The following is a 27411-nucleotide window of genomic DNA, read 5'->3' on the forward strand; positions in this document are numbered from 1 at the left end:
ACTTACTAACTAGACTAGCTTCACACTGTATTAGTCTAAAGACTAAGGACTTCACTGGTTTCAGAGGCTTCTTCAATGCCTGTTGTCTTGGTTTCTTAACAAAATCAATGTGTGTGTGGTTTCTAGAAACAATAGTAGCTTTTAAAATGTTGCATTGAAATTTGCAGCTCAAATCAGGAAAAAATACTAGTATTTCTACAAAAAGAGACTTGAACAGCAAGGGATCATCTGAAGATCTAATTTCTGATAAATCTAGTGTTGCTTCAGATGTCTTCGATTCCTCATTCAGCGGCAGTTCTTCAGTGCAAGACACAAAAGGCCTTCCTGCACCAAGTAAGGTAATGACAAGCATTCTTAACACGAAAATAACTTCTGTAATATTCTGATAGAAAGAAAAATTAATATGGTTTGCTTTCTAATTTAAAGTTATACTGTTGTGTAAAATGGTTTTAAGGAAAAGTAATCTAGGCTTTATAATTGCCATTCTTGATTGTGTGGTCTAAGCCTGTAACACAGTGAAATGTACTTAGAGACCAACTGTAGATGTGATTAACAGGTGTTGCCTTTATTTTTAAAGCACTACTGCAGGTAAGTGATCAACAGTTTTCTGTAAGACACAAAGTTTTTGATGTGTGTAGTTAACTACACCGTATGAAAAGGTTGCCATAACTTGTATGAAGGTAGTATACCTACAGCTGTCAGTTGTTTTGAAGCTTTAGGTGCCTACATTAATGCTGCACGGCACTTCACTGAATCACAGAATGACTGAGGCTGGAAGGAAGGGACCTCTTGAGGTCATCTGGTTCAACCCTCTGCTCAGGCAGGACCACCTGGAGTCATTTGCCCAGGGCCAGGCAGCTTTAGAATATCTCCAAGCATGGAGTCTTGGCAACCTCTCAGGGCAGCCTGTGCCAGTGCTTGGCGGTAAAAAAAATTATGTCTTGATGATCAGAGGTAGAACCTCCTGCGTTTCACTCTCCCCTTGCCTCCAGTCCTGTCACTGGGCACCACTGGACACTGTCCTTGCAGATATTTTTATATATTGAGATCTACCTTGAGCCTTCTCCAAGCTGAGCAGTCCCAGTTCTCAGCCTTCCTCAGATGAGAGGTGATCCAGTGCTTTAATCATCTTAGTGACCCTTTGTTGGACTCTTTCCAGTAGCTCCAAATCTCTCATATGGGGGAGGTGGAACCGGACATAAATCTTCAGGTGTGGACTTCCCAGTGCTGAGCAGAGGGCAGGATCGCCTCCGTTCACCTGCTGGCAATGTTTCTCCTTCGAGCAGCCCGGGATACTGTCAGTGTTCTCTGCTGCAAGGGTGCATTGCTGGCTCATGTTCAGCTTGTCCACTGGCACTCCCAAGGGCCTTGTCTGCAAAGCTGCTTTCCAGCTGGTTGGTGCCCAGCATATACTGCTGCCTAGGGTGACTCCTTTTATTCTTTAGTCCCTTTAAGTCCATATGCAATTTGTGGCAGGAATAAAAATAGATTTGATGTTCTAGATCTCTATAATAATCCAGATAACAATGATCTGTTTCTAAGAAAACTCACTTTTTAAACTGTAATCTGAGTAGGGAGCTCCTCTAAAATTCACGAATGGAAGGTTATAATACCAAGAAAAATAATGGCAAAATAATGGCAAAATAATGTGTTAAATAGATGATTTTTTGCTTTTGAATAAGCTATGTTCTTTGATTCAGCCTGGCTTAAGGAAGATGACGTATCTGAAACTTCCTGGTGTTGCCAGTGGTCTCACAAGAAGGACTGCATCATCATCTTTGTCATCACTTTCCAGTGTGAACTCAAGTCTGAATTCAAGCTTACCCTTTTCTCCCATAGTAAAAAAAGGTAATAATTTTTACTACAGATTTGTGCCACAAATCAATTTTGAAGTAGTTAAACATGTGGGTTTGGGAATGTTTTAATAGTGTCCAATGTATAAGAGCAGTGAGAAATGTTTTGAACAGAGAATAAAATTTTCCAGGCGTGCCCTGTAAATCCCTGTGGACTAAAGATAAATGTTAAAAATCTATAACTTGTAGAAACTAGATTGATATAAGCCTGATGCCTACATGTGAGGGTCTGACACAGCTAGAAAAGAAAGCTCAGGAAACCTGTTCCTTTTATACATAATCTTCTCTATTATAGCCAAGAACATGAGCTTCTCAATGCTGTAAGCTTGTCTAATGAGTATCAAAGGGAAAAAAATAAAACAAACAACACCAAAACAACTGAAATTTGGAAAGAAGGTGGAAAGCCTTGCCTACAGAAACCTGGAGCCTAATAAAAGGATGAGCTTTATCCAAGCAGATTGGAAAAAACAGTCTTGGAGATAAAAGTGAATACAGCCAAGAGGCTTATACTATAATGAGGCTATCAATCTGATCCTTTCAGTAAGTTTCAAAGGATCAGGAAAATAATCTCCTGAAAGTACTGACAGGTGTAAGCATCGCAGTTTTTGTACATCTATCAAGACACCAAGTTACAGCAAATCTTTGTTTTGTACTTTGCTTCTGGGAGAATAATAATATATTACTAAAAGGTTAGTAAGAACTATTTTACGCAATATAACTGTCAAGATTCATCCTATTAATGAAAGTAACCTACAAACTCAAAAGTAAGAACTGTACAGAAAACTGGGAAAAACCCTTGTGAGGTAGTTTAGCCTGTGGCATTAATCAATGTAACTCAAACTACTACCTTCTTGAAAGGCTGCTTAAGGGAACAGTCAGCTACGCTGGGAGAAGATGCCCAAAGAGTAACTTGATTCTGCAAGCTGTATTGGCATTCTGTGAATATTCTTTTGTTTGATTGCAGTAATTCAGGAATTTGGTGAGAACACTATAAAATAAAATCGGTGGAAAATGTGGGGAGTAAGTTTTCAGTAGTTTGTGTTCTCCATGAACTTGAGTTGTTTGAACATAAATTTAAATGCTGTAAATTGCCATTTTTCTTTCCTGTGTGAGTGTAATTATTCTGCTTACTCAAAAACTTAGTGATAAGTGATGATTCAGAAGTAAACTTAACTTTCTATTTCAGAAAAATCAAGCATGTCATCCAAAGTTAGTGTGAGTGGCTCAAGTACAAGCAGGCTGGCCCTTGTCAGACCTACCAGACTGTCATCTCTGCAGGCTGCCAATACTGAGAAATCCAGGAAGCAAGTGAGATCAGCTAGTACTCCCAAAATATCTAGTGCTGTAACCTTGGCTAAATCTTCATCTTCTGCAACATCATCTGAGGCTGCAGGCAGTGGAATTCAGAGACCGAGCTCTGTTCCCAGCCTGCAGCAGCTCTGTCAGCAGAATAAAGATGGAAGTGCAACAAAAGGAGACCTGTGTCCAAAGCCCAAGGCTAGAGTTTTGTCTGTTTCCACAAGTCAAACTAAGGTTCCCGTGAAGACTCAAGGTAAGCCCATACTTTATGTGACCTCTTTTCTAGCTTGCTTATGAAAAGCAAATGCTACCTTGAATGCTTATTTGTTTCATTACACTTCTGTCTGCCTTTTGTATGGAATTAGTAATTTTAACTGAAACATCTGTTATTTCTAAATATGAATCCAATAGCAGTTAACAGAACTTTTCTCTTTAGATGCGACACCAAACAAACTGGCACAAAAAGCAGCATCATCTCTTGGATTAACATTTTGTGGTACACCTGGAAGGTAGGGCTTAACTGAGAATTAAATCCATTGGGGCATAATTCTTGGAATGTAACGTGGTTGGGTGTTGCAACAGTCTTTAAAAGTTTGAACTTCATTGTTAATCCTTGAGACCCTCCAGGTTAGATGTGTTAATGCCTATTGGAACTGATTTAAAACAAACTAAACCCCACAACTAAACTAAACAACCTTTCCCACTCTATTCAGAAGAAGGTTTTTTTGCATTGCTAAATAGGCTAGACTAATTCATAAAAGAATTCTCCTAAGAAGTAAGGCCCTCACTATGCTGTGATTATCAGCTTTAGGCTGATTGCTGTTCCCTTATTGACGGAAGGGAAATGGATTTTTATTGTTTGGAGGAACAGTTTTATTCAAACTGTTTCTAGAATGTTTTGGCTAATGCATGTTCCTTTTGTAGTGCCATGGCAGTCAGCACTCCTATGAAAGCCTCAGAAGATAAGGTCTTTCAGAATTTTTGTTTTCCTGAGAGGCCTGCCTCCATGACTCCTGCCATGAAACCATCTGGCTTACCTACACCTGTCCGTCGGATCTCGGGATTCCCAGCAGTGACCCCTAAGACTGTACCAAGAATGGCATTTTCTCCACATGTTGCATCTCTTCACCAAAGTTCCAGCTTTTCTACCAAAAAGGCTCTTGCAGCTGGGTAATTCAGAAACCCTGATATATTATATGAGTATTGTAGGCAAACTGTGTCTAAATTAATTTTAATGATGACTCTTGGTTTTCAAGGACCTCTGCTAAATGTTAGAATGAAGCATTTGAGCATAGATGCTGTATAGGCCTAATAAAAACTTATATCTTGTGACTAGTAAAATGCTATAAGCCTTACTGAGGTGAGTCAATATCTGACATTAAAGAATTATGATTTTAATAGGAAGTTATTTGTATTTCTTGAGCTAGGGAACAACTTAAAACTTGTATCTGATGATGCTCTGTCTGAAAGCAGATTTGGTGTTGGTGCTACTTTATCACCTTCTGATGAAGGGAAGAAGCTGATTTAAAATGCTTATTACTTTTAACTTTTGTTTTATACTCTTACCAATGGTCTGTAAAATTACACTTTTTTAAAGCATCAGGCAAAAAGCCAAGGATTTAGTTGACTGAACTTTAGTTTCTGAGCAGGTTTACCTGTGTTTTTGTTAATTATATTTGTTTTCTGTGAAAATAATGTTGCCTTTTTCATCTTATCAGCCCAGCATCTTCTGACAAGGGCCATATATATGTATGCATGCTTATTTTGTGGCTGGTGCAGAGGAACTGTATTAAAGCAGGAATGATTCATGGCTAGAAAACTCTGTGTCATATTACTTAGGCCAGATGTCCCAAATAGTCTTTTCTCTCAAGGAAACAATTACTCTGTCTACATTGACTTTATCATACTAATTAGATTACAGCCTCTGGTCTTCCAGCTGGTGTCAGTACTTCCTTTCAAGCAGGGACTGAAGGGGGTTGCTCAGTGATATGCAATATCAATGCCTGCATGTGTGAAGTTTAGGCCGCATGGATACGTCAATTAAGATTAAATTCTTCATCGTCCTGAAGTCATTAGCTCTTTTTCTTTTGCATGGGTAGGCTATACATTTATTGCAGCATGAAATATTTTGTATTTTGCAGGTAACTAGCATTCTTTTGGACGAAATATGGAAATCCTTTTGGTCACTAAAACTTGGGTTAAAAAAAAAAGGGAGAAAATGAAATTAGGACATTGGCCTAGTGATTAAAAAACTCAACTATTGCTGATGTTCTTTTCCCTAGTTCTAGACAGAAACAAGAGAGTAAGACACAGATATCTTCTTCAGAAGATGATGTATCTCCTCCACCTGTGCTACCTCTTGCTCTTACCTTCTCACCGGAAAAAACTGCTGCAGAAGTAGCAGAAAACGAACTAAAAGAGGCTGAAGTACAAAATCAGCTGGCTGAAGAGAAACAACCTGTGGTAAATGACATTACATTTTTCTACAAAACGAAGTTAACTGCTTGAAACCAAACTCTTTGAATTATTATTTTCAAGTATAAACCCCACTTTGGTACACAGAAGTTAAAATGGATTAGCTGTAACTGTGTGCACCCTCTAGTGCCTATTTTTAGCACTGAACATATGTTCAGTGTTTCCACTAGGTTCCCATCTCAAAACTAAACAGTAGATTTGATTAGAAACACAGTGTCACTGGACAGATCCTGTTGCAGCTGTAAAGCCCTTTTGGGGATAAAAACCCCCAATAACCCAAAACACTGCTGTAGCTATATTCAGTCTCCTAATAGGAGTGCAAATCTGCATGCAGTGAGGGAGAATTAAATCCCAAAGTCCACATAGCAGTAAACTTAGGTAAGTGTTAAGTAATTATTTCAGTGAACACTTTTCCCCTCTCTCAGGAGTGTACTGGCTTCATGTTGAAAGCTGGCACCCCACAGGCATTAAGGAGAAAGACCTGAACTGGTAGTTCTGAAATACTAACCTGACAAAGTGGTTATTGATTTACATATACTCAGGTGTAGAATAATCTGTAGATTAATTACTTGATGTTATTGCATCAGTATGTTCCTGGTTAGCTTACTTGGTGACAAAGTATCTGTTGGATAATAGCTCAGTATATGTATGGGGTAGTTAAACTGGACAAAAGCCTAACTGAAACGTGAAGCTCTACAGAACAGTTTCTATGGCTAAATAACATTGCACAATAATTGTAGTTAAGTAACTTAAATATTAAGAGTTATTAATCCTCTGCTTTAAATTTGAGTTAAAACAATTTTTCACTTAAAATCAGATTTTTGTCTCAATGAGCTCTTTTTCTTTGTCTCACTGCATTTTCCCCATTGCTGGCAGAGCAAGAGCTGAAGTTTTTACACTGTGTGCAAACGATCTTTCATGAAAAACACCCAAGCTGTAAATTAAGCCTGTCCTGGGATTATTACATCTGTATAAGCTAAATTGACTGCCTCAGTGTTTATGAAGGAAGCATGGTGAATAGAGGGGAAAACCTGAAATATTTTTTCTTTTAAAGGCCTTACTAGTAGACATTGGAGTAGACAATTCTCTCTCACACACTTTTGAATATGAAAATAGACCTCTGATTGACCTTTCCAACACTCCCGAAGTGAATAAGATTACTTCTCCAAAGCCTGTGTTGTCTGGGCAGATAAAGGTAAGATTTATTCAAATCTTCTAGTGCAATATTTTAGCAGAAAAATGTCAACTGGCTGCATACCCTTGTTGGCAAAGCAGCTTCAAAATACTGTAGGAACTATTTAATATTAGCTCAGTATGTTCAATATGATATACATACTAAGGTATTCTTAAGGACTGTAGTGTTTAAAATCAAACAATGTGTTCTAAGCTAGAGCTCAGTGAGCAATCTGCAAATAGGAATAGGAGGAGGATGTAGAAAGAATGTAGCACTTAAAGCAGTTGTTATAGAATTAAACTGTTCTGAAGCAGAAAGTGGATGTTGTCTCCAGGAGAGTGGGCATGCTTACTCTTGTTTCTCTCTTTTTGCTCATCTTCAGTTCTTGGCAGTAGCTCATTTTAATCAAAACAGAAACGTTCACCTTACTGTTTAGCTCCTCCCCTAATCCCCTCTTCATTTGGAAGAATGAGTTTGTTTAAAAACATGAACATAAAAGCTTGAGTGTGGTGCTTGTATTGTTGTGCTTGTGTTCTGAATACTAAAAGGAACCCTAAACAAAAAAAAAAAAGTACCCAGGAAGACTGTTAATAGAGATTATAGCTGCTAGTAGCTATGTACAAAACCTGACTACACTAGTTAAATTTTGTTGGTTTTCTTTCAGTTAATTGATTTGAGTTCGCCTCTCATCACTCTGAGTCCTGATGTAAACAAAGAAAACCTGGATTCCCCTCTGCTCAAGTTCTGAGCTTGAACTGAAATGAAGACTTCTTGGCAACTGTGATTTTTACTTAGGTGTTACTCTTCATTCATACAGGTTTTTTTGAAGATGACTATAGATTATCTGATGAACTGCATTAACATAGTAGAATTCTAAAAGCCATGATATAGTCAGTCTGATAATGATTTTGTTCAGGGATGTGCTGCAATGGATGTATTTAAACTATGTTGGTCTAAGGCAAAATATTGGAAACCTGTCTCTTTATTTCCTACCAATTGTCCTTTCATTTCTTATCTCCTATGTACAATGAAGTTTTAATTTAAAATAAATGAGTTGTTTACCAAACTGTTGTACAAAATAGCAGTGTTTTATTACAGACTTAAATTAGACTATTGTCGTGCTTCACTAACAAATGTTAATATGTAGGTAAAGCCTAGTGGACTTTAGAGTGGTGTAGCCAAGTTTGGAAACAAATATTTCATTATTGAATGCCAGTGGAATAAATCAACAGCACCACCTAAATTTGTGATGCAAAGGAGAAAGTAACAGCATGTTACTGCCACATGGTTTAGTCTTACTACTTGCAGGTTAGACAAACTTTCTCACTCTGAAAAGAGTAGAAAAATACTTTCTTACTTGAATTTGCCACATCTGGAGACTTTACATACAGGGGAGGTGAATAGAAATGAAAATGCACTCAGTAATACCTCATAAATGTTGAAGTGACAAGCCTGTCTGGGACACTAGAGACTTCTGCTATGTATGTATGAGCTTAATGTATTTATGAAAGTTTGTCAGGAGATGGAAGTCTCTTGACAATTGATACCAGTTGTTGATATTAATTCAAGAAGTGGTGGAAGTTGGAGACAAAGGGTTTAAGTAGGAAGAGGTGTTCAGAGGAATTTGTCAAACATTTGAAGGCAGCTGAAAAGTCTGCTGCCTTGGCTTTATCTGAAGGCACTTGCTGAGGAGCACATCTGCCTGTTCAGTGGCTACTGCAGTGTCAGACTCTGTTCTCAATTAAGGCCTTTGGTGAGATGTTGAAGATTCTTAGAGGAAACAACCTGCTTACCTGCTCCTGCCATGTAGGAACCATAAAAATAGGAATTTGTATACTTTTTGGTTATTCTTGCTTTCCTTCTGTGCTGAGCAAGAGAGCTTTTTCAAGCGGGGCATTTATTAAAACTATTTGAGCCAGTGCTGTGCAGTTAAAAGCAATACTTGAACCAATCTTTAGATGGAAGGGAGAAATTAGTTTAGTTGCATATTACTAAATTAAATCAGAGGAAGAAGTAAAAAAAACCCACACTTTTTTAAAATAAATTATGTTCTTATGATTTATTTCTTGGAAAGAGGTAAATGGGTTTATGTCCTAAATTTCAAGGACTTGCAGGAGAGTTAAGCACTTTGCCCATTGAGAACTACATTTTTGTGTATGTATGGCTTTGCAGGCAGCAGCTGTAAATCCTGTTTTTCAATGTGGCCATGACAATTTACAAATGCCATGAGTCCTCTGCCAGCTGAAACTTGGGTAGCAAGGGGGTCACTTGGCTGGCTGAGTACTTCCACGATTCACCACCTCTCTGGACTAGCCTAACTCTTCTCAGCAGTTCAGACACCGAGTTAATACTCTGATGTATCTTCACGTTAGAGCCAAATTCCAATCTTCAAGGTACAAATCAGCTGCTCGAACAGCAGGAGCGTGGTTAGCGCAGAAGGTCTGCCTGCAATAAACTTCGGCTTACGCAGTGATAATGGATATCAAGGAGTCAAAGAGAGATTTAATGGTTTCTTCTGGGTCTTCCCTTATCCAATTCAGCGTGCCGGGGCTCAGGGGCGGTGGGAGCGCGTGTTCGAGGGTTCTGACTGGCCTGATGTGAGGCGGGCTGTGGGCCAGAGAGCTGCTCGGCTTTTTCTCCTGCATGCAGGAGCGAAGGGGAGCACCCCCGGCACTGTCCCGGTGCGTTCCCCCCTCGCCGTGCGGGCTCCGACCGTCCCCGCTCGCGGTGCCGCCGCCGCTGAGGGCACAGCGGTGCCCGTGCCCGTGCCCGCCCCGCCCGGCGCGCAGGCGCGTTCCGCGCGGCGGTGTCGGGGCGGGCCGGGGCCCGGGCGGGCGGAAGCTGCGGAGGCGGCGGACGGGGCAATGCTGGCGGCGGCCGCGGGGCGACGCGTGGCCTGCGCCGTGTCCGGCGGTGTGGACAGCGCCGTGGCCGCGCTGCTGCTGCGCCGCCGAGGTGCGGGGCGTGCAGGGGTGGGAGGGCCGCGGGGCCGAGCGCCCCCGCCGCGCTATGGGGGCCGCGCGTCCCCTCCCCGTCCCCTCTGGGCCGGTCCCCGGGCTCAGCCGCCGCGTCGGGCCGGGCACCGCGGGGAGCCGGTGCTAATACAGCATATCATTGTATTAGGTTGCCAGAAGAGCTTGGGTTTAAGTTAGCTGTTAGCTACAGGAAAGAACACTGCCATACAGTAACTGTACTGTAAAGCTTAGTAGGATGTTTGCTTAGCACGTGCTAATAGCATCCTCGGGAGGAAGCACCCAAGGAAGTCTTGAGAAACACAGGTTTTGGGTCCAGGCTGTCAGAATTTACCTTTTTAAGTGATTCTTGCCTTCGTTTCTTAGGCTACCAGGTGACAGGCGTGTTTATGAAGAACTGGGACCCCCTGGATGAACAGGGAGCTTGCTCCATTGACAGAGACTGCGAGGATGCGTACCGCGTTTGCCAGAAGCTCGATATCCCGTTTCACCAGGTTTCCTACGTGAAGGAATACTGGAATGAAGTATTCAGGTAGAAACATATTTACAATAGATGGTCTTTCAGTATTTTAGTGTGGTACCGTGTTATGGTGAAAAGCAAGAATGGACAAATAATGGGCAGTGGCAGTACATTGCAGTATTATCAATACTAAGAGGATTTACTGAAGCCGATTAAATATTGGAGGAATTATTTTCTCTCTGAGTTGTACTTAGGGTCAGAATTTATATTCTGGCCTTAATATGTTATTTTTTAAATTATTAGAAGATTTCTTCCTAGTTGTGAGCATGTAGCAATTGGTTTGTTGCAGCTCATGTCTTCAGCTATCCATGTACTGGCCCAGCCTTACTGCAACTTGAAAAAAACCCATTTAATAGGGTGCTATTATTTATTACTGTCTGTGTGCATAACTTAGGCAGTGCATTTTACGTAATGTATACTGAATCCAGTTTACCACGAAATGATCATGAGCTAGCCTTGCTTCTTTAAACTGTGACAAATTTGAAATTGTTTAGACTCTAGAGGGAGTGCTCAGATTTTCTGTGAATTTGTTGCACTTTAAGGGAAGTTCTGCATTGGAAAAGCTGAGAGTTTTTCATGGGGGAAAGGATAAAAAGGGACACACTGGTATAACAGCATAATTGATCTTTATGCACCGAACAGAAGTACATAAAAGTTGTCCCCGATCTTCATCATTCCGCTTTAAGTAGTGCTGTTATTACTGAGGAATAAGCTGGTGCATGTTGAAATGACATCAAGCTGAGCACCAAAACTTTGGGTAGTCTGAAGAAAATAGCAGGACAGCCCTGTTCTGACAGACTTCACTCCATTTTTCCCTTTTGTTCTGAGAGAAGTTCAGCTTTGCTTCTGCTTCTCACCATTTATTAATATAGTGTTTCCAAACATTCCAAACAAGTGTCTTTGTTTGTTTCAGAATCCTTTTTATTTTACTGTCATCAATGACCTTAAATTTACTCCTCTGGATCTGTCTTCAAAGGGTTATTCATCTTAAAACAGCTTTTATCACGAGAACTATTCCAGGTCTTGTCTTTTCTGTGGTTTGTGCCAAGCCTTTTCCAGATCTTGACATCAGAGAGAGATCCAGTAGGCATCCTCCATTGCCCTTTCTCACTAGAAGCTCTGAACTAATGTGAGCCTGACTTTATGTTGAGCCCTTTATAAAACTCCCAGTGTACCATAAGAGTGTGGTGCTGAGCCAACAAGAGGGAGGCAGCTCTGGGTAGACCCAGGTGATTTAATTATTAGTATGAGTTGTCCAACTCAGAATTTTTAAAAAAGGAGTTAGACAAAATAAAGGACACGTTGCTTTATTTTCTATTTATTGATGTAATGTATAACATGGTAAGGAAGAAGCAATTGATTCTGTTCCAGATGGTGAGAAGTAAAACCAAATACTAGGATTGCTGTTGTTCTTTTAAGTCCAGTCTGTACCCTCATCTCCTCTTGACTTCAGTGGCTACTGAGGACAAGCAAAATAATGCAGTGATTAGACCTTTTGATATCTCAGGGCATTGCTGTATGCTGGTTTAATTGCATTACTTATTATTTCAATGTTTTCAAGCAAATAATGCTAAGTACTTTAATTATGCAGTGATGTAAAACTACAGTGTAACTTTGAAACTTTGAATTTCTAGAAGGAAAGAAAACGGACAGGAAAAAGTATATAAAATTAAGGCCCATGACTAATTGGTAATGGGGACATTATTGCAGATGAAGTTACTGTCTGTTCACCTAAGACACAGTAACTTCTGCTGTGTACTGTATCCCATTGCCCGTTGAAGAATTAAATAGGCTCATTTAGTTCTTAAAGTAAGTGTTTCATAAGAGATGAGCAGGATATGCACAGTGGGCAGCTGCGTCTGCCCTGAGGGAGTATTAATTTAATAAAGCAGGGTTACAAGATTTTAAGTGATCATTTGACCCTATTCTCAGTGCACTTTGGAGAAAATCTTCCAAGCATTGCTTTTTTGCAGCTTAAAATCTAACGGGTATTTTATTTCTGACACGAAATGTTTAGTATGACTGGGACTCAGCTTCTCGTGTTTAAACAGATCGTACAGTCTCAAATAGTATCATGCACGTTAATGATTTTGATAGACATTTGGATCTTTATTTTACAGTGACCTCTTAAAAGAGTACGAATTGGGAAGGACGCCTAATCCTGATATTGTGTGTAACAAGCACATCAAATTCAACTACTTTCTGCATTATGCTATGGATAACCTTGGTAAGGAATTTTGAAGTGTGTCAATACAGAGTGTGCGCCCTGGAAATGCTTAAAGGATACAAACTCTTTAAAAGCTGGGGGAAAACATGAGTTTGTGTGCGTGCCTAACTCACATATCTCTGTGGCAGTATTTCAATAATTGCAAAGTAATTGGGTTTAAGTTTGCTTTTACAAATAGAATCATAGAATGATTCAGGTTGGAAGGGACATTTAAAGGTCATCTAGTCCAATCCCCTTGCCCTGGGCAGGGACATCTTCCACTGGATTAGGTTGCTCATGTGTAGGAACAGATTTAATTCAGGGACATGCATTGACCTGACCATTAAGTTTTACATTCTTAGGTGGTCCTTAAAGCACAAAAGCACAAGTACTGGCATGCTGGTGAATAGTTTACATTATTTAAATAGCAGGAGTACGACTATTGTCAATGTAAGACTCCTCTATAGGTCTTCTTATTTCATTGCTTTCTGCTTTTCCTACTGGATGTTTGCAATCCTGTTTTGAACTGTGAATCTCAAGTACATGCCTTTGTGTTTTGTTTGGCTTTTTTTTGTCCTTGATAGGAGCAGATGCAATTGCTACTGGGCATTATGCTAGGACCTCCTTAGAGGATGAGGAAGTGTTTCAACAGAAACATGTTAAAAGAACACAGAGGCTTTTCAGAAACCGTTTTGAAGTTAGAAACAGTAAGTGGTGTCTTCATTTCATGTTTCGTCCTAGATACAAGAAATTTAAACTATATTTGATGTCACAGAATCAGGGATGTTTGTTACCTTACACAAAATGATTACCAGTTAAACCTCAGCCTTTGTAGAAGGTTGGTTGTGCAAAACAGGGTATTTGCATTACTGAAAATGACCCTGACTTGTCAAGTATTCCATTTTCTGTTTTAAAAGTCAGGTGAATGTCTGATGTATAGTGATAAGCATGCCATACCCAAAGAGAAAGAAACTTGCAAACTATCACTATGCAAAGCTGCCGTGGTGATGTTTTTGCATTACAGGTTCTCCGCTTTCATTTGTTTGTTCTGGACTTAAAGGGGTTTATTAGTTTCTTTGTTTTAATTTTATTTCTGGAAAGTTGAAATGGCCCCAGCAAAACCAACATACACAACTATACATGTGAATCAACTATACATGTGACAGACTATGATTCACCATTGTATTTTGTGATGTTCTAAACAGTCTTCTTTGCCTTGTTACTGAGATTTTGTATTACTAGTTGAGACTGAACTATTGTGTTCATTTGAATTAAGAAAGACAGGAGTAGTGTTTGTACAACAGCAGAGCTATTCGCTTTTAAAGGGAGTGGACAGAACATGACTGAAAAACTCTTTAATTTTATTTGATCAGGACAATCAGAAGATTGCATCTGTTTTAAAGGAAAAAGTCAAACTCTCATCTCTGAGCACTGGGAATTACTCCACTGATTGTTCAAATCATTGATTTATAGCAGGGATATTTCAGGGCAAAACAGTGTCTTTATGAGGAACTGTATACTCTAAGGTATTTTAGTCTTCCTTCTCTCTTTCACATAAAATGTGAAAATTGTTTTCATTTTTTGTGCTGTTGATGTCCTTTCCAGTGACACATGCACTATTGCAATAGATGAGACAATGTAAGACTTTGTAAGATTCTGTACAGTACAAAATCTGAATATTTCTAGATCTTTTCAGTGGTGAGAAAACACCCAAACATTTTCAGTTAGATTTTGAAAAACTTTTAAAATACTGTCTTTAACATTTAGTTGGAAAAAATAAAACTAGAATGTTGTTTGAAAAATACTGAGGGAAGTTGAACTATTAATGCTATTATGTTAAGATGCTTTATTGTGTTTCACTTTGCAGCTGTGAAACTCCTTCAAGGGGCTGACCTCTTTAAGGACCAGACCTTCTTTCTAAGTCAGATCTCACAGGATGCTTTGAGGAAAACCATTTTCCCTTTAGGGGATTTAACAAAAAGTTTTGTAAAGAAGATAGCAGCAGAACATGACCTTCATCATGTACTAAAGAAAAAAGAGGCATGGTAAACTCTTAACTTAACTTAACTTAACACTTAAACTCTTTTGATTTGTATTTCTCTCTGAATCAGACTTTCCTGAACTTGTTGAACATTAATCTGTGACAACCTGTCTGTTTCTGAGCATCATAATAGAATAGGTTGGGAAGTAGTTTTCGTTTCTTTCTACTTCCTTAAAAGTAGTTTTATGGGTTTGTGTTTAGTTGTGTATTTTAGATTGCAGGTGTTTTGTCTGCTATTGTATCTCAGAAGAACTAAGGTGAAGGTGAATGTGTAGGATGCTGTGACCCTGAAGGAAAGCATCTTCTGTCACAGCAGTGGAGGAGCCTTTGGTCTTTACCCTCCATATCTTCTAAAGGCTTCCTCACTATAATTTTTTTCAATATGTCTTTAGAAATTGGATCATACTGTTTTTCCACAGTTACTTTTAACAAAAAAAAAGATAACACATCATGAACTGATCTTAAAAAGTGTAGTGAAGGCAGTAGTTGTATTGTTGATGCTGTCTTTATTGCTTTTCATGTTTATATTCATCCTCTGTAAATGGGTATTTGAAAAATGTAGGCAGTATCTGAAAGGAAAAGGAAAACCTATTTGTTTTTGAATTTGTTTTTCAAGAGATAGACCATTACTGTGTAATTTTGTTACTTCTGTGCTTTAATATGAAAGAGACTGCTGTTTTTAATATACACACAATACAATCACCAAGGTTAGTGCATTTATTTACTGATTAGGTGTTCTATTTCCTATTATTTCTCTTATTTTCTGAGAGCTTACAGCTCTCAGTGATACTGTATAGAATTAGTTTACCGATGTTGGAGCAGATGTGGTTTTGTTTATGAAATGCCTAGGATAGTTTGGGATACATGGAGGAGGGAAAAAACCCATCTTAGTCAGATTATTAGTTGATATTGTTTCAGATATTTTTCTCTGCTTTTATGGATTCAATTCCGTGTTTTCTTTTCAGAGTATGGGAGTCTGTTTCATTGGTGAAAGAAACTTTGAAAATTTCCTTCTTGAGGTGAGCAGCACTAAATCTGTGACAATCTTTGTTTTTTTCTGGTGTTCAGTTTTTATAAAAAAATCCCCAGTTTGTGGGCAGTTTGTGTCCCACAGTGAATAGTGATGTCCCATCTCCCTTTGAAGTGCCAGGCCTAGGCAGAAGCTCACACCAACAGCCTGTAGGAAGTATCTTGCCTCTCCACCAGCAAACAATCACTCACTTTCTGTAGCAAAAGGAGTGAATATGCACTTCTTTGTGTGCCAGGCTCTGACAAATGGTTGAGATGTGAATGGGGCAAATGGCTGAATCCTGCAGTCCCCTGGCATGTGTGAGAATGGGGGAGAGGAGCCTAGAATTATTTTTGAAAGGGATTGCTTTTAATACTTTTCTCTCTAGAGCAGCATTAAGGAAAAGTCTGTAAGCTGCTTGGGCAGAGTTTGCTTCTTGAAAAGCTCTCTTTCAACTTCAAGAGAAGGTAGTGACAGAATCTGAAATATACTGTGAGGTTTTCTTGGGCCGTCTTGTGACTTATTTCTTCCTCTTTGGTAGTATTTGGAACCTCAACCAGGTAACTTTGTTTCCATTGAAGATAAGAAAGTGATGGGAACACACAAAGGTAATTGCCTAACCCACCTTAATAGCTTGCTTTTAGGTAAACAGAAACAGTACTGCTTATATTTAAAGGCACGAATTTTGTGAAATTCCAGAGAAGTCTACAGGTTTTCCCCAGTTTGTGGAAAACTTGCTTTTCACAATAGTAGAGCTTTGAACAACAACTGATTATTGGTTGATTATTCTATGTTTCAGGAAAGTAAATGATAATTATTAGGGTTACTCTGTTGATACTGATTGTTATTTTAATACCAAGAGACCACTGTTCCCTTAATTCTTTCAAAATGACTGTGCTTCAGTTCCAGGTTCTTTAGTACCTAAACTTTGCAGAAAAATTGCACCATGCACCTCAGTGATGCTCAGCAGGACATCACCAAACGTGGGCAGCTTAACTTCCCTTTTCTCCTGCGTGTCCTTCCTTTGCTGTCCTCAGTTTGAGCAGCCACAACCAAGCTCCTCTCCTAAATAATTTCTGGTAGTAGGATGTTGCACTGGAACATAAAAGTAAGGGAAACTGGCAAGACTGGTAGCAAAACCACAAATTGAAGCTGAAACAAGTGTTTTTCTTTTATAAAACCTAAGAATACTTCTGCTTCAGGTGCAGATGAAAACTTTCAAGTAGATGTTAGTTTAGTTTGTAATTGCCCCACTTCTCTAAGACAGCTTGGTTTGTTATTCTTTGTTTAGTGGTAAAGTTTTATGAAAATGATTTTAGTGTATTTTTCTGAAAGTAAAAGATTAAGAGTTGCTAGCAGCTTTCCATTTTCATCTTTCCTTAGGTTGGTTCCTCTACACAATAGGCCAGAGGGCTCGGCTGGCAGGCCTCCAGGAAGCTTGGTTTGTTGTAGACAAAGATGTCAGCACTAGAGATGTCTATGTGGTGAGTTAAAACTCTGGTGTTGCAAATGACTAATGCAAGCAGTTTTGTGTCTGCTGCTGCATGGAATGTGATCTTAAGCTGGGCAGAATTCTTGGCTTTTCTCTTGGGGGAAACAAGAATCAACTAGTGTAGCATCAGCCAGCATGAAACATCTTATCCAAAGGGACTTTTCTTGAGTAGCAGGTTGGTTTAGATTTTGTCATAGAACTTTTCCAAACAAAGGGCAAATACTGAAAAGAATCAGTCAGTCTGCTAAGCTCTCATTTTCTACTGTAAAAGATGAGGATTTTGTTGTAGTTAGTATGATAATAACTTCTATAAAATTATAAAAGTTTTTATAATAGGGTTTATAAAAGGTATAATGTCTTTGTTTATGTATTGCTGCTTTGCTTTTCTAGTAAAATAATTAGTAGGCAGTAATACAGTTTTATAATTTTGAAAACGGAGGCAGAATACATATAATACGGCAAATAATTGGTGTGTTAATGGCTAATCATATGAGATGACTTGGAGTTGTGCAGCTTGCTAGCACTGTTAGTGTTTCTTGCTGTTCATGCAGTTGTTATTCTTATTTGATACTGATGTGATTATAATGAAGGTGTTCTACTACTTGTTGATGTGCCAGTGGTGGTGGGAGACCATAAACAAATGAGAATTTGCCCTACAGTAAGGTTGTGTGTGTGCAACTCTGTTGTTGGGGATGTGTTCATTTGGGAATTGGAGAAGAGGGAGGTAGCATCTTATTGACATAGGAGAAAAGAGGAGGTAGACTTCTGAACACAGCTTGAAGAAGGCAGAAATATGATTGAAGGGAAAATAATACAAGAAGTGACATGACTCTGAGATGTAGAAGACTAGCAAATAATTCAGGCTTGTTTTAGCCTACTTGAAGTGCTATTAAATGCTTGCTTTCTTACTCATTTTGCCTTCATTTTGTTATGGCTTGATACTTCCTCTGTATTTCATGCTTTACAAGTTATACACTCTGGCAAAACCCTCAGCATTAAATAAACATGTTTTAAGGCACCATCAAGAGACCACCCTGCTCTGTACAGAGACCTACTGCGGACAAACCGAGTGCACTGGATAGCAGAGGAACCTCCAGCAGAGCTTGTTAGAGAGAAGATGATGGAATGTTATTTCAGGTTTCGGCACCAGATGGCACTGGGTAATCAAACCTTGTTTTGTTTTTTGTTTTGCTTGGTTTGTTAAACTGTGGTAGTGTGGTAATGTAGTTTTGCAGAAACTGTTGAAATGTTTTGGCTTGTCTTTCTGTTTCTGTAGTGTCTTATAAAACAGTATCTTGACTTACGTCTGTTTAGCCTAGTTATGAAGGTTTTTTAATGTGAACATAAGGATCAACTGTCAGGTGTTTGGTCATTTTCTGCCTAGTGCCTTGTGTCCTGACTCTAAACCAAGATGGGAGTGTGTGGGTAACGCTAGTGAAGCCAGCAAGAGCTATGACACCTGGACAGGTAAGTTATTAGAAGTAGTTTTCTGTCTTTTTTTGTGTTTTCACTGATCTGGCTAATAAAACAGAGTACCTTTTTTATTAGCTGGAGTAATTAATTTATTATTTAAGTTATTGGTTTGTGTGTTTGGTTTTTTTTTTAAGATTTAGATTTTTTAAGATTTAGTCAGAATAAATGAATGTGCTCACTGTCCAGCAAGTGCACAGAGCCTTGAGTTGGTCACCGTGATGTTTGCAGCTGCTAAAAAGACTCTCCCTGTGTTTGTCTCCTAGTTTGCCGTGTTCTACAAGGGTGACGAGTGCCTGGGCAGTGGGAAGATTGTGAGGATGGGCCCATCTATGTATACCATGCAACAGGGCAAAAACCGAGGGGAGAATCCAAAGAAGGAAGAGACTGACAAAATAGAACCAGCAACATAACATGTGGAATTGTTTATTGAAGGACTTTGGAGAATTTGCTGCCTGAGAATAATAAAAACTGTAATAAATGTGGCTTCTGTTGATCTCTATGTTCTTAAGGCCAGTTGACTGTAAAGTCCCAGCTCTTGGCTGTTAGCACTGAATGAGTTTAAAACTAAAGCCAGCGCAGTGCAATTTTGCTGGGCTGTGTGGTGCTATTTGTGTTAATATGTATCAAGGGATCTCTTAAATTGTTAACTGTAATAGTACCTACACATGCAAGAATTTTAAGATAAAAATCATGTCTGAAATCATAAATATCTCTTTTGCAGAAATTAAATGCCTTTTTTCCCCCCCTTATTTAAAGGTACCTGTCCCTAGTAAAGTACACATGTTGTTTTACACTAAATGTATGTTTGTGCTTTGAACTGAGGAAAAGGAGTGAAAGATGTTCAAATTCAGCATTTTTAATTAACTCCAAGCAAGAGATATTTATGTTTCATTTTATATAGTTTTATAAAAAATGCTATGGATTCTTAAACTGTATTAAGAAGTGGTTTCACATGTTTACATAAATCAGAATTACAAATCCTAAAGACTTAAAAACAGTCTGGAATGTAAAATGTTTTCACACAACTGACTGTTAACTGCTGAGGGCTGAGGCTGTTTGGTTTGTACCCTGGAGAAAAGAGTGCATTGTTGTGCTTGAGAAAAATGCAAATTCAAAGGAATTTCCTTACTGTGCGTCTAACTTAATATAGACCTGATAATAATTGGATCTTGCCAGATCTCTAAATGGAGAGGTATTAGGAAGAGCTGAATACCCCACCAAATGAATCTCTGTTTATAAGAATTGGGTGCATATTGAGGACACCCTAAACTTATAATAAAAGTTTATTTCACAAGTCAACAAAAATGAATTCCTGTCTTTTAACATGGTAACTGTCTCCAAAGTACAGCTCTGCAGGAGCAGGACTTTCCAGGTGGGTGTAGAATTTTGAGATTTACATCCACTCTGGGCAGTAGGAAAGCTGTAGCATGAATAGATCTTCTCAGCAGATCTGAAGGCTTGGATTACACGTACATCGTTTTCTGTTGTTTTGGTATCTTCTAAGAATTCCTTTTGTTCCCTCTGCTAAGAAAAGTAAAAGGGGGAGAAGACTTTTCAATGTCTACCTTCTGGTCTAGCAAAGTTAAACACAGTTCGGGGAGCCCTATGGAAAAACCCTTGACTGTTAAAATCTTACTTGGCATTACAGTAGATCTACTTGAGAGGGGAAAACCGTTCTTTTTCACTGGTGCCAAAATCAATTAAATTTAAAGTGTTGTCTTTAGATCTACTGTCCATCCATGTGCAGGTTAACAGTAAGGACAATTCATGCTTCATGTGAACTCCTGATTTATATTAGTTTAGTTGTTATAGGTCCTGGACATGACTTTTATGTGATTTTATGTAATTACGTTGCAAAATGTAGAATTAATTAAGGAGTTAATGCTTAAACAATCTTAACAAGTGTTTTGTGTTATATTAGTGTGGTTTATATTACTATGTCATCTCACAATCTGGTCTGGTAGAGATAGGTTCAACTGTGAGGACATGAAGGAGCCACCTGTGATTCCTGGATTTATTGAGGTGTCTACAGGATTATTTCTCAGAGTTGCCTAAACCTGTCTGCTTCTGGGCCTGCCCAAACCCACTGAAACATGTCAACCTGGAGACACTGTGGTATTAAACTCTGCCTGGAGCTCACGTTGAAGGAACCAAGATCCGTACAACTGGTTCCCATCACCCTGGGTTTAAACTCAAGTTGCTCTTAAACAGTATTCTGAACCTGGTCTGAAAATTTTTCTAGGCAAAAAATCTACTTGTTGGATTTGGATAGGCTTTGCAAATGCTTTTAGAACAACAAAAAAATCACACAGTGATTTTGCTAAATTTTTTATTTTTTTCAAGAAAATGTTCATTCTACCCTACAGGCTCAGTAGTTACTTGTGGTTTTCTGGGTTTGAGCATTGCTTCAGTGATGGGTGGAGCTGCTGAGTGGTTTGAGCTCGTCTGTACTGCCTGGATGAAGAGCTGCTCGCTGTGAGGACACTGAGAAGGCTCCTCACTCCAAGGATGGTTCTATTATGCAGGAGAATGTGTTCCCTGCAGCCTGAACGTGTTTCCATAACGTTTGAGGAGAGAAAGACTTTTGTCACTGTTCCTCAGCTCGCTCTTTTTTTTTTTTTTTTCTATTTTCTTTTTATCAAATAAAAAGGGCTCTCTTTCTATAAATCCCATTCTGAGGACAAGTTCTCCTGGTATATTATCCCTGTGATGGCTTTGCTGATGAATTGCTGGTACAATGCCTGGTGCATCCCAAGCCCAGTGGATTCAGGGCAATCTCTTGGCCTCAGGCACAGTCAATGCAGTAATATTAAGAGCTTTTAACACCTTCATGGTGAATTTAGGAGTTCTGGGTCCCAGGTTTGCTGAGAGCCGCTGAGCCAGAGCCTCATAGCAGGAAAGTGCAGCCATGGCCTTCTCGTAGCATAGCTGTGGGATGCAATGAACGTCTGCTACAGCTCCTGCAGGACAGAGGCTTTTTACATACGTTCTACTTCCCTCTTTTTGTTTAAACATCCTTTACATTGGATACAGTAGCAATCCAGGATGGCTAATCCAGAAATTCATAAGTTAACATGATGCTCTTCAGTGCAAACCTCTCTAGCAATGGTCTCCCTTCACTTTTAAGGCCCAGGGACTTTGGTATTTATCATCAGACCTGAATGTCATGGTTCTGCTGATGAATCTTCATCTGAGGTAGAGGTGAGTATGGGCAGTGTTTGGTTAGTGCAGACCCGTCTGAGAAGGGTGGAGGCTGCTTCTCAGCTTCTGTGCAGCACAGCCTCTTGCTGTGGTGAAAAGCCAAGACCTTTGACATCACGAAGTGATTGCTGCTGTTGCTCCCAGTGAACCTCACCATACTGCTGGGAGCTAGGAATTAGTGGGCATTTGTGAAACTCAAGTTGCAAACAGCTTCTTGCATGGGATATTTCACAACAGGTTGCACACATCCAGCAACACAACACTTGTATGTTTAAACCAGCATTTCCAAATAGCTTGTACTGTTCAGAGGGGTTGGTACATTTCTCTTTCTATCCCATATGTTGCTTCTAGATAAGGGTCTCAACTACTCACCTCCTGCATGAGATCTCATATGTAGGGGCTTCGGTCAGGGGAATTTCATTCTGTCCTGCATGGGTACACAGTTTCTCAGGGACATCTGGCAGAGCAGCCTCTAGAGGCACATTTCTACTAGTGGAGCTGGCTAGTGAGCAGCACCATCACCAGTTCTGACCGTGATTGTAACAAGTGTGTTGTTTCTGTAACACCAGTCTTCTCACAACCCGTGTGCAGTAGTGCTGAGAGCAGTGCCTGAATCCCATGCTCCAGCCTGCCCCAGGGCTAGCAGCCTGCCCTGACCCAATGGTTGTGAAAATGCACACGGGCATTGCTATAACAATTTGGAAATAGGGAAGAAAAAGAGTGAGGTGAGAGCAGAGGTTGGTGCTGGGGTCAGGCAGCCATGCTTCCTGCAAGGGACCATCACTGACACCATCGCTCACATAGCCTTTGGCCAAGCTTAGGTTTGAACTGGGTAAGAGTAGTCTGACTGGCAGGTGATTTTTTTTTTTTTAATCTATTACAGAAGGGTAGCATCAACATGCTTTTTAAAATTCACTAGTTTTTCACTTTTTTGGTCATTTTTCTGCCACTTGGGCAACAAATTGCAAGCAGGTTGTTTCAAGTTGTCATTAAGCTCCTCAGGTCTTGAAATATTTGGTTTCAAAGACTCACATGAATTACTACTTAAAAAAAGATTTTTCCCTTCCAAAGCAGAGAATGTGATAACAAGATTAGGATCATGTAACTGGAAAACCACAACTCATGTGAGCTAAGGCTGGGACTGAACTGAAATCTCTGTTGTGCCTTGTGAATATGTTTGAAACCTGTGTTGCTGAACGTAAAACGGTTGAAAAATTGCACTCCAAGTGCAGTGCTATTCCAGAAGTGCTTGTGTAAAACTTAATTGTATTCCTAGCTTTGCTGCTTCTTGGCGGTATTCCTGCCCCAGCTGGTGCTGCAGAGCTGGAGGACAGGGCTGTGCCCAGCGAGGAGGGCAGGCCTGTCCTCTGTTCTGTTCTGTTTTCACCTGAATAGGATCTTTGGAGCATAGAGATGCTGCACAGGCATGGTGAAGGGCCTCATTCTCACTATGGCAGCACAGTATTTATAGTCCAGCAGTAAAGGCATTGGCTCTTAATGTTCAAATCAGCTTTTAGGACCAAGAGAATCTTTCATCCTCCCACTTCAAAATCAAGTGCTCATGTGCTTTAGCTGCAAACCACAGGGAACAAAGCTGATGTTGTTTTTATAAAGCCTCCTCCCCCTTTTTAGAATAGAACTATCTTTTCAGCATACTTACAAGCAAAAAAGTATCAATTTTTTTAGATGCAACATTTTAATTCATACACATATATATATATATATATATATATTACAATTCATCCCTGTGGTCAAGGCTGATCTCTCCCTAGAAGCTGGGAGCTGACTGCCTGCAGCCTCCTGTACAGACTTGCCCCTGCAGGCAATGAGATGGGACTGGAGTGAAGATTCTCAGTGAAGCTTTTGCTGCCTGGAGTGGAACATCAGGGTCATGCTGTTTCAGAGTTTAGGATACCACTTCCCCTTCCAGCTTTGTTCCCAAACCACAATTTTCAAAGTTTTCTTTCTGCAATAGAACCCTTTCAACTTGGAGACTTCAGCACAGGAAGGTCCTTCAAGGTCTCTGTTGCCCCTTCTTTGTGTGGAACGGTGTCAGGTTCTGCAGCGCCAGGGACAGTAGAATGAGCTTCAGAGGGATCTCAGTGCCACCAAACAGCCTCAGGTCAGGCCATGGGAACATGCAACGCTGCCTGCTCTGCATCCATGCCTTCTGCCAGCTGGATTCCCTTCAGAAGATGGAGCACATGATATGGAGAGTGCACAGCAAAGTGAGTTTCCTGGCTGCTCTCCATAAGCATGTGACTCCCTTATCAGTCACATTTCTGGTACTGTCCAAAGAAAAGAAAAGGCTGAGGTGTTGTCACAGCTGTGAACCAGTCTTGGTGGGAACAGCCACCAGAGATCACGGGATCACAGAATCATCAAGGTTGGAAGAGACCTTCTAGTCCAACTAGAAGGTCCAACAAGAGATCATCTAGTCCAGCTGTCAACCCTGAACCACCATAATCTCCTCTAAACCATATCCCCAAGTGCCACATCCGGATCCCTCTTGAACACTTCCAGACATGACGACCTCCCTAGGCAACTTATTTCAATGCCTAAACATTCTTAAGAGTGAATTTTTTTTCTAGCAAGATGAAACCCTTCCATCTCCTGCCTGCTGGTCCTGATGCTAAAGAGCACCTCTGGAGGTCTGGTGAGCTGGAAGCCAGGAAGAAGTTTCTGAAGACAAGAGGCTGTTCAAGGGAACAGCTCATGTGGAGTGAGACTACAGTGAAAACACTGTGTGTGGGCTGAGGAGCTGGAGCCAACTGATCTGCCAGTAAGGATAAGCATGGATCAGAGAAAGTCAGGTTGCAACTGAATATTTCTTGGAATGCCTTAGATGCTGGTTCTTTAAACAAATCCTGATTGTTCAATTTCTCAAGCAGAGAAAGGCCAATAGCCTCGACTACTACCAAGGCCAAAAAACCCGCCAAAACTGAACAGGTAAGCAAATGACAAAGCAAATTCTTGCATATTCCATACACAAAAAGGAGAAAAATGAGTGAGGGGGTAGTTCCTGGCCTTCTGGACTAGAAAATGGGTGTGTTATGAGCATCATTGTAGCATGTACAGTTGGGAGACGATGGTGACCGTAGGTGAAGAGGATGCCACAGTGATGAGGTACGTACTGGCAGCTATGCATAGGTTATGAATAGAATTTTAAAAATGCTTCCTCTGCATTTATATGTATTTACATACTTTAATGAATTGAACAAAATGAAATTATCTATGATAAATGCAATAATCACTCAAACATAGCATGCACTGTTGATGCGGAGAAGCGAGATGCCATTTTCAGACTCAGCACCAGGAGGCACCAGGACATCACATTCATCCCTCCCAACTGTGGACAACATTGCTGGGAGACCATAGCAAGGACAATTAACGCATACATAATTGTGACTTTTTCCTGGTTTTTTTTAGACTTTTGCTGAGTCATTACCTTGGAAGAATTGCCCCTCGGTGGGTTTGCTCACAGCAGGGATAAAGCTGCCCAGTCATTTCAGAACACTGATGAACCAGCTGAAGAGCAGCACCTCTTAGGAGCCAAAGTCCCATCAGGGCTGGGCAGCAACCATCGTACATGTCAGGCAAGTGACAGCCCCAGCAGCAGGGAAAACACACTTTTACACTGACACAGTTCATGTCCCACCTACCCTCCATCTCCTGCACTGGGCTGTGCTGGTCATTGGCTTTCCTGGCCCCTTTTAAACTTCCTCTGACTCTTGAATGGCTGGAGGAAAAAGGGAGATTTATTATTTTTTCTTTGGAGCACCAGCACTAGATTCTTACACTTATTTGAATGTGTGAGGGTTCTGATGAACACTAACTTTTAGGTTTGGTTTGCTGAATCTCTGGGATATTTTTCCTTTCTAAAATGTCTTGCATATTACTAAAGGTATAGCATCAGCTAGAGAGACTTGAGAATGCAAAAAGCTAATGGACTCCTTATTCTATGCAGTTTCCCAGCATATAGAGTAATTTTTTCAATATGAAAGAGCTTCCAACTCGCTCTTCAAGTTTTAAGGTCCTAGAAGCAATGAAATACATGGAGACATACCCCTTAAACAGACCTTACCTGGAGAAATGAAGTTTTTCCAAGGGGTTGCCACACTCTGGACTTTGATAATTCAGTGGCATTGAATTCAAGAGCACCATCTTTTGAGGATGCTCCCAGGAAGACACCAGTCTTGTAATTACAGCACATCAGTCCCTGTGCGAAAAAGCAACAGAAGACCTACTTCCAGTAAGAAGATTCATTAAAAGTGACCTGACTACTCTGTCCTGGATTTCTCCAGAAGTGCTGTGGGGGCTTGTGACAGAAATTCCCCTGGTGCTTTGTGTTCCTGCAGGGCTCCTGGGTTTGTGTCTCTGGGGTTGCTGTGAGGTGGGTGCAAGCAGTGTTGGTGGCAGATCTTACCCAGCAGTTCTGGCTGGTTGTCTCAAAAACCTTCAAGTTGGACTCCTAGACAAATGGTAAATTCTTTCTTTTCTCTAAGAAGTCCCTAGGTAGGAAAAGCACTCAGAGTTATGCAGCATTGACTTCATGGGAACCAGCTGTTTCATCCCTCTGTGCCTCCAGTTCTCTTTTGTTTTCAATGAAATTTGGTCAGAACACAGAAAGGTTCACCCATGTCCTTGGGAGGAGGGAAGATGCCCCATGTGCTTCTCTCCCATGTATCCTTCTCATGTCTCTCAGTCTGCTGTGTCCTCCAGGGCTGAGGAACACAAGCACAGCAGGAAAATCCTGGGCTGTGCCCACCACAACACAGGAGGAGAGACTGAGTGAGAACCAATGACAGAACATTTTTTCTCTTATTTGAAGGACTTCAGTGAAATTTGCATCTGAAAAAAGGATGAGTAGTAGCACAGCTCTCTTTGGCAACCTGTTAATCTCAAAGGCTTCATCCCCAGCCTTGCTGCAGCTCCTGCCTGTTGGCAAAACAAACTCAGCGGGTCTGGTACAGCCTTGTTACACTGAGTGAGGCTTTGTGTTAAACTATAAACATCAAAAAAGGATGGATTATAAACATAGAAAAGACTGGTATAGATAACTAGCCATGTGGCATCTGGTGGATTTCAGACTGGTGATGGATTAAAGGTAGTTTTAATTTTAATCTAGTTACTTAAGGTGGGTTTTTCTACTGTTCATATATTTTTATTTCTCTCTCCTCTCTAAGAGTACATGAAGGACTCCATAGGTCCCTTCACACCAACCAGCTTCATGGCTATTAGCAAGCTGGCTATATATAGTAAAACTGTGTGAATAACCTATTAAAAGTTTGGAAGGTTTCAGTTGTGGCTTTTAAACTGAAGGTCACTTTATGTCCTATTAGTATTTATTGATATAGTAATACCTATAGAAATGAAGCAAGAGGTTTTCCTGAGCATTAGCCCAAGGGGTTTGTATTTTTTCAAACTCTTTTATTTGTGGGGGGGTGGAAAGGCAGGACCCAACCTGTAAGAAACTAGTACTGGAAAGCACCCAAGTGGACATATTGCAGCTATTTTAATGAAAGAGAGTGGCAGCACCTGGAAAGCTGGAGCTCAGGGTTCATTTCTATTTCATGGGTGGATCTGATGTAAAATGACAGGTTTGTGGATGTCAGGATAGGCTCCAGAAGCCTTAGACCTTGCTGGGCAGGGGCAGTCCCACATTTTGGCCAAGGATGGCCCTGGGACACACAGCA

At 40.3% G+C, this 27411-nt stretch overlaps 2 protein-coding genes across 4 annotated transcripts in view; both read left to right on the plus strand.

Annotated features, from left to right (window-relative positions):
• The window catches only part of GTSE1 (G2 and S-phase expressed 1), an 11728-nt gene extending 3848 nt beyond the window's left edge, over positions 1-7880 (plus strand). For 2 of the 3 annotated variants that reach the window (XM_027906639.1, XM_027906637.1), the window contains exons 5-12: positions 168-338; positions 1683-1848; positions 3040-3405; positions 3589-3661; positions 4077-4322; positions 5435-5615; positions 6682-6822; positions 7466-7880. In XM_027906639.1, coding sequence (XP_027762440.1) covers positions 168-338; positions 1683-1848; positions 3040-3405; positions 3589-3661; positions 4077-4322; positions 5435-5615; positions 6682-6822; positions 7466-7549 — 1428 coding nt within the window. In that variant the 3' untranslated portion in view covers positions 7550-7880. The remainder of the gene's footprint in view (positions 1-167; positions 339-1682; positions 1849-3039; positions 3406-3588; positions 3662-4076; positions 4323-5434; positions 5616-6681; positions 6823-7465) is intronic. The other variant, XM_027906638.1, reaches the window with a different exon arrangement.
• A 1785-nt stretch (positions 7881-9665) lies between these two features.
• Positions 9666-19007, plus strand: TRMU (tRNA 5-methylaminomethyl-2-thiouridylate methyltransferase). The gene is made up of 11 exons (XM_027906640.1): positions 9666-9756; positions 10140-10305; positions 12414-12520; positions 13084-13206; positions 14367-14539; positions 15506-15559; positions 16091-16157; positions 16933-17033; positions 18057-18201; positions 18426-18508; positions 18778-19007. The coding sequence occupies exons 1-11, from the start codon at positions 9666-9668 to the stop codon at positions 18922-18924; spliced, it is 1257 nt and encodes a 418-aa protein (XP_027762441.1). The 3' UTR covers positions 18925-19007.
• Positions 19008-27411: the final 8404 nt, after the last annotated feature.

This window comes from Empidonax traillii, unplaced genomic scaffold (assembly GCF_003031625.1).
Source record: "Empidonax traillii isolate 1590-97213 ecotype Southwest subspecies unplaced genomic scaffold, ASM303162v1 scaffold1333:size133863, whole genome shotgun sequence".
Lineage (NCBI taxonomy): Eukaryota > Metazoa > Chordata > Aves > Passeriformes > Tyrannidae > Empidonax > Empidonax traillii.